The following is a 7,559-nucleotide window of genomic DNA, read 5'->3' on the forward strand; positions in this document are numbered from 1 at the left end:
TTTCCAGTGGTCATGTATGGATGTGAGAGTTGGACTGTGAAGAAAGCTGAGCTCTGAAGAATTGATGCTTTTGAACTGTGGTGTTGGAGAAGACTCTTGAGAGTCCCTTGGCCCGCAAGGAGATCCAACCAGTCCATTCTGAAGGAGATCAGCCCTGGGATTTCTTTGGAAGGAATGATGCTAAAGCTGAAACTCCAGTACTTTGGCCACCTCATGTGAAGAGTTGACTCATTGGAAAAGACTCTGATGCTGGGAGGGATTGGGGGCAGGAGGAGAAGGGGACGACAGAGGATGAGATGGCTGGATGGCATCACTGACTTGATGGACGTGAGTCTGAGTGAACTCACGTTCACTGTTGGTGATGGACAGGGAGGCCTGGCGTGCTGCGATTCATGGGGTCACAAAGAGTTGGACACGACTGAGCGACTGAATTGAACTGAACTGAAGCCTGCCAACTGCTTCTTCTATCTGATATTCCTATGTCCTTTAAAGTTCTCTTTACTTCTTGTTTTTTAGTCTAATCCCTGTTTAATTCTCTATATTAAACTTTCTATGTGCAAATTTTTGAGTGATTTCTTTAGACATAGACTAACAGTTTCTTACATTTTTTAGATACTTCATTGGTGTATCATCATATTTGTATTTCTTGACTGTGGGTTCATATACAGCTTCATCTGCATAAATCATACTTTATACAATCAAGAGAAAATATCTTCCTTTCCTCCAGGTTTCGACTACTTTCCTGCAAATGTGGTTTATATTGTCCAGACTGATAACATATCTATCTTCAAAATTATCAGTAAATTATATCAATCTTATACAAAAGTTGATTGGAAAAGTTGGAAATCAATAAATAAATCATTTTAGGTCAGCAGAGAATAAAATTTTGATAGAATAATCAAAAGTTTATTATTTTTATACAATTTCCTTTCCCAGTTTTTTCATATTTTTTTCATTGTCATTTTTTTGCCCTGTTTTCCTTTACCATACCTTGTTTAGTCTTCTATTAGCACTCAAAATGAATGTGTATAAACAACAACAGTAAGAATGTTGTGTGTGTCTCCTACAAATTTTGATCTGATCAAGTTGATTGATAGTTCTGCTCAAGTCATCAACATATTTGCTGAGTTTCTTCCTACTTCACCTATTGATTATTGAGAGAGAAAGAGACAGAGAGAGTGTGTGTGTGTGTGTGTGGGCATGCATATTCAGTTGTGTCTGACTCTTTGTGACTCTATGGGCTATAGCCTGCCAGGCTCCTCTGTCCAGGGGATTCTCCAGGTAAGACTACTGAAGCAGACTGGCATTTCCTACTTCAGGGATCTTCCCAACTCAGGGATCAAACCCTCATCTCTTGGGTCTCCTGCATTGGCAAGTGGATTCTTTATCACTAGCACCACAGAGAGAAAAGTCTAAATCTTTAATAATAATAATTTTTTTTCATTTCTGTCAATTTCTGCCTCCTATAGTTTGACATCTATTTTTATATGCATACATATTTCAGATTGTTACGCCATCTTGTAATTTTACTTTTTGACCACTATGAGTATCTCTCTGTTCTGAAGAGATCAGAAAGTAAGCTGCAGACATGGGGAACAACCCTGTGATGACCAGCCTAGACAGCATATTAAAAAGCAGTGACATTATTTTGCTGACAAAGATCTGTCTAGCCAAAGCCATGGTTTTTCCAGTAGTCATGTATGGATGTGAGAGTTGGACTATAAAGAAAGCTGAGCAATGAAGAATTGATGCTTTTGAATTGTGGTGTTGGAGAAGACTCTTGAGAGTTCCTTGGACTGCAAAGAGATCAAACCAGTCCCTCCTAAAGGAAATCAGTGATGAATATTCATTGGAAGGACTGATGCTGAAGCTGAAACACCAATACTTTGGCTTCCTGATGCAAAGAACTGACTCACTGGAAAAGACCCTGATGCTGGGAAGGATTGAAGGCAGGAGGAGAAGAGGACATCAGAGGATGAGATGGTTGGATGGCATCACCGACTTGATGGACATGAGTTTGAGTAGGTTCTGGGAGTTGCTGATGGATAGGGAAGCCTGGAATGCTACAGTCCATGGGGTCACAAAGTGTTGGACATAACTGAGTAACTGAACTGAAATGATCAGGGAACGAATTCTGTGTCTGATAGGTTGATTTGGTTTCTTATAGATAAGCCTTTAGTTAGTAAGATTTTAGGGATGCAAATCATTTGTGGAATTCATGAAAAACAAATTTATATGCTTCTAGCCTAATTTAATAAACCTTCCTGAGTTTTCCTACACTGAAGATAGGGTTGAAGCTTTGGCAAACATACTTTGCCAACATGGCATTTGAGGCCAGCATTCAATAACTTACTACATTCAGGTTATTATTAAAACAGTCTTTGATTTGTCTTTTTAATTATACATTTGTCTTCCATGACTATCTCCTGGGGAGGGAGGAAATAAAGTTATGTGTTAGGTATACAGAATCACATAAAAATTAGGTGTGGGACATTGCGGCCACGTGCATATTATCGTCTTTATTTTTCTTTTTAGCTCTGTCTCTCTCCCTCTTGAGGTTTCCAAGGTAGCTCAGTGGTAAAAAATATGTCTTCCAGTGCAGGATACATAGAAGATGTGGGTTTGATCCCTGGAGAATAAAATGGCAACCCACTCCAGCATTCTTGCCTGGAGAATCCCATGGACAGAGGAGCCTGGTGGGCTATAGTCCATAGGGTCACAAAGAGTTGGATATGATTGAGCATGCACACACTCTCCTTTACCACACTCACACACACACACGCACACACACAAAATGCCACACAGTATGTCTATTATATATGTATATATGCATAAGTGTATATATCATAAGACTTCTAGACAGTATGCATTATTTATACATTTGTATAGAGAACTCCATAGACGATTCACATGTATTTGCCTACTCTGTTGGGCAAAAGTTAAAAAACACAGCATATTTATTATTTTCCCTGTTAAGAGCTTAATCTATAAAAATGCTTTCACTCCAACACAGTGGTATAATTTGCTATGTAGAAATCAGGATTGCAAACAAAAAATCAAACAGGTATTTGTGCGTGCTAAGTTGCTCAGTCGCGTTCGACTCTTTGTGACCCCATGGTCTATGTAGCCTGCCAGACTCCTCTGTCCATGGGATTCTCAGGCAAGAATACTGGAGTGGGTTGCCATGACCACCTCCAGGGGGTCTTCCCGACCAAGGGATCGAACCCACATCTTCAGCATCTCCGACATTGATAGGCGGGTTCTTTACCACTAGTGCCACCTGGCTGACAGCAAGTAACTGAAACCAGGCAAAGAGAAAGCAGTGATAAAAGGATGCTGGTGCTCACCCAGTCCTACCACCTTAGTTAACCAGACCTTCCGGTGAGGGTATTAGAGGCTGCACTGGACGAGCCTCTTCATTCCCCAGTTGCCACACGTGCACAGCACTTGCGGTCATCTCTTTTCTGCTCTCCCAGGCTAGCAAGGCCTTCCACCTCTTTCCCTGGCTCACCCTCTATATGCTAACTGAACAGCCACTGGCAAGTGTGAACATGGCTAGGCTAGTTCTTGCTGATATTTCCCTAGCAGCTCCCTGTGTCAGTAGGGATGAAGTCCACATGGATTTCCATGGCACAGCATATCTTTCACGGCCTGGCCCGCTCATATCCTTCTCCTGCTTGCTGTGTTCCTGCCCAGGTGTTTCATGCTATGCACATACTTAGCTATCTCAGAGTCACTGGTCCTAGACCCATTCCCCATGAGGAATGGAGATATGCCTCCGGCCATCTTAAAACCAATTTCCTGGGCCACCTTATTCCATTGAAGGCTTGGCTTAAAACCATTTCTGTGTGGATTTCTCCGAGAGTAGGTATCACCGTATGTTTCAGGTATTGGTGAGGCAAGGTAAATGGAAAAAGCAAAAACAGCATTTCAGGAATGGGTAATCCCTGAAGTTCTATGCATCCTTCTACATTATTTTTTACAACAAATCACAGGCTTTATTAAATGAAGCTCTGGATATTCCAAACAGATGAACATGTAGTATATTCCTTAATGTGCATGAAATGTAACATGTGTACTTCTTTGGTCCCTGAACATACTTCAGATAAGTCTTTGGATTCTCCTTTTCTTCCAGATTTAGCTTTCCTGACTCCAGTCATGTTCTCTCATTGTAAGTATCTCACTCCATATTCAACCCTTTTACCACATCCATCAGCATCATGAAAAGAAAGAAAGAAAAGAAAGTGAAGTCGCTCAGTCGTGCCCGACTCTTTGTGACCCCATGGACTGTGGCCTATCAGGCTCCTCCATTGATGGGATTTTCCAGGCAAGAGTGCTGGAGTGGATTGCCATTTCCTTCTCCAGGGGATCTTCCCAACCCAGGAATCGAACCCTGGTCTCCTGCATTGTAGGCAGACGCTTTACCGTCTGAGCCACCAGGGAAGCCATCATGAAACAGTAGCTTAAATGCATCACGGTCATAAGCGGTTTGTTTAACCATCTGTGTCACACAGCTAACTGAAAACACATCATCAAAAGGAAATGGTTATATTTATGCCAAAACAAAACTCCAGCCCTTTCCATTCTAGCACCATGTGGACCCTAAGTAAGATGATCACAGAAGCTCATATAATAAAGGTAAAACAGACAATAAAACGTACCTGGAACTCATGTTCAAGAGGTTTCATACTTCCTGTGCCACTGTAACCATAAACTCTAAAATTATGAGGTAAGAAAGCTCTGTAAAATAAGATTTTCATGGAAAATTAAATAAATATCTAAGGGAAAATGTGTTTCCTAGATTTTATTTTGAAAAGATATTTCTTTTATTACATTTATTATAGATAGGAAGAGAGAGAGAAAGGGAGAGAAAGGAGACAGAGAGATTCTCTGAATACAAGAATTTAGTTCTAATTTTGGAGAAGGAAATGGCAAGCCACTCCAGTGTTCTTGCCTGGAGGATCCCATGGACAGAGGAGCCTGGCAGGCTACAGTCTGTGGGGTCACGGGAGTCAGACACAACTTAGCGACTATACTACTACTACTAAAAGTTTGATGTATGGCAAAACCAATATTGTAAAGTAAAAAAAATAAATAAAAATAAAGTCAGAATTCTGAATAACAACAACAACAAAAAAATAAAATAAAATTCACATTGGAGAAGGAAATGGCAACCCACTCCAGTATTCTTGCCTGGAGAATTCCATGGACAGAGGAGCCTGGCGGGCTGCAGTCCATGGGGTCACAGGGAGTCGGACATGATTGAGTGACTAACACACACACACACACACACACATACAGTTCTAATCTGGCTCAAAATTTCTAGTCTTCAGACCTCTCCTCATTCACCTGACTGTCACACTGTCCTCCCTGCTGTTTTTAAACACAACGGGCAAACTTCCATCTCAGGGTATTTGCACTAGCTGTTGCCTCTTCCTGGGATGTTTTTCAACATAGCTGGTTGTCTCACCTACTTCAGGTCTTTGCTTATATACCCTCATCTCCCTGAGGTTTCTCTCAACAAGTTTATAAAACTTGGCAACTTTCCCAATTATCGAAGCATATGGTTTTCAAATGACACTTCTTACTTTGCTCTATAATTTTGCTTAAGCATGTGTCACCTTCTAGTATTCTTTCTAATCCCCTTTTTAAATCACATTATTTTTAGTCTCATCTGATAATATAAAATTCATATGCATTTTGTTTACTCCTGTAATTCAAGCTCTTTAAAAATATCTGGAAAATAACAGTCAACAAATATTGAACTGACGGGACATAAAGTCAACAGACAAGGTAGGGATCTCACTTTAAAGGGGCTGGTGCACTGGGATGACCCAGAGGGATGGTATGGGGAAGGAGGTGGGAGGGGAGTTCAGGATTCGGAACACGTGTACACCTGTGGCGGATTCATGCTGATGTATGACAAAACCAATACAATATGGTAAAGTAATTAAAAAATACATTATTTGTAAACGTGGGAAGAGGATGTTTAAAAGTCTCTATAAAAAGAAAAGGTAGGTGTCGGCATTTCATTTTCATTTTCCCAATATGTATAGTATAAAGACTGGGGACTCATGGCAGTCTGGATCTGTTAAAGCAAAAGTTCAAAGAGCCAAACCACTGACAAGCAGAACAAAATTTTTCTCATTCCTGTAGCAAAAAGAAAAAGTAACACACAATGGAGTGGAGCTCCAGGGGATGCACAGATTCTGTGTTGAAAGCCCTATGAAGAGACTTAACTAGTGATATGCAGGTACTGTTTTTTTGTTTTTTGTTTTTTTTTTGCAAAGAAAGAAGTCATATATCTATGCTTGGCCAAGGGAGGAAGCTATTACTGAGGAGTCTAGAAACCAGCAGAACTTTTGGTGGCTGTGCAGTTCTTGAATAATCATATGAATATTTAAGTTGTATCAAATACATAGCTTCTTTCCCTGTAAAATCATTTGCCAAATTTTGAAGTTGCACAGAGTAGCCAAGGAGCTAAACTTAAATCTCTCAAAATAAGACCATTTTTTTTTTCAAAATTGGTGGTATAGACTCAATAAATCCTATTTTATTCAAACATGATAAAAGCAAAGAAAAATTACACCTACATTACTAGTTTTAAAGGCTGATGAAAACCAAACTAAAACCTTCTAAGTATTTAGAAGAAAAAGATGTACCCTTCAAGGAAGAGCACTAAGACTGAGAGCTTAAGTTGACAATACAAATGAGGAAAGAAAACCAGAAGACAATGAAATAAATACTTTTAAAGGACAAAAGTCACTTTAAAAAGGTCATCCCAGAAGTTATTCCAGCAAAAATGTTTTTAAGAATAAGGTTAGACACAGTTGAAAAAAAAAGAAAAATGTACATATGAACACCAAGAGGGAAAAGAGAGGGGTGGAATGAATTAGGAGACTGGGATTGATGTATATACACTGTTGACGCTATGTATAAAACAGATAACTAACGAGAACCTTCTGTATAGCACAGGGAACTAACTACTCAGTGGTCTGTGGTGGCCTAAATGGGAAGGAAATCTGAAAAAGAGGGGATATATGTATATGTATATGTATGGCTGATTCACTTTGTTGTAAAGTAGAAACTAACACAATATTGTAAACCAACCGTACTCACATAAAATTATCTTCTTTCGTGTTTTTGATTTTTCAAGATTTATTTTTAATTGGAGGATAATTACTTTACAATGTTGTGTTGGCTTCTGATGTACAGTGCAAATCAGCCATAAGGACACATATATCCCTCTCCCTCCTGCAAGTCCCTCTTCAGCCCCTCCCACCCCATCTTCTAGGTCATCACAGAGCACCAGGCTGAGCCCTCTGTGCTACACAGTAGCGTCCCACTAGCTGTCTGTTTCACCCATGGCAGTGCATATGTTTCACTGCTACTCTCTCAATTCATCTAATTTTTTTTTAAGAGGTTTAACTGCCCACAAAGGGAAAGGTGAGGTGAAGATGGAGCAGAGAGAGATTTGAAAGATGCTGGTCCTGAAGATTCAAATGATAAGGTTACAGGCCAAGGAAAGCTGGCAACCATCAGAAGCAGGGAGCGGTGGA

General features: G+C 40.0%; 1 protein-coding gene across 1 annotated transcript in view; it reads right to left on the minus strand.

Annotated features, from left to right (window-relative positions):
- ADAM2 (ADAM metallopeptidase domain 2) overlaps window positions 1-7,559 on the minus strand; it is a 102,424-nt gene that overhangs the window by 89,506 nt on the left and 5,359 nt on the right. Inside the window, exon 4 of the mRNA XM_010846350.1 lies at window positions 4,662-4,740. Within this exon, the coding sequence (XP_010844652.1) occupies window positions 4,662-4,740 (79 nt within the window). The remainder of the gene's footprint in view (window positions 1-4,661; window positions 4,741-7,559) is intronic.

Source organism: Bison bison, unplaced genomic scaffold, assembly GCF_000754665.1.
Source record: "Bison bison bison isolate TAMUID 2011002044 unplaced genomic scaffold, Bison_UMD1.0 scf7180017864236, whole genome shotgun sequence".
In the NCBI taxonomy this organism is placed as follows: domain Eukaryota; kingdom Metazoa; phylum Chordata; class Mammalia; order Artiodactyla; family Bovidae; genus Bison; species Bison bison.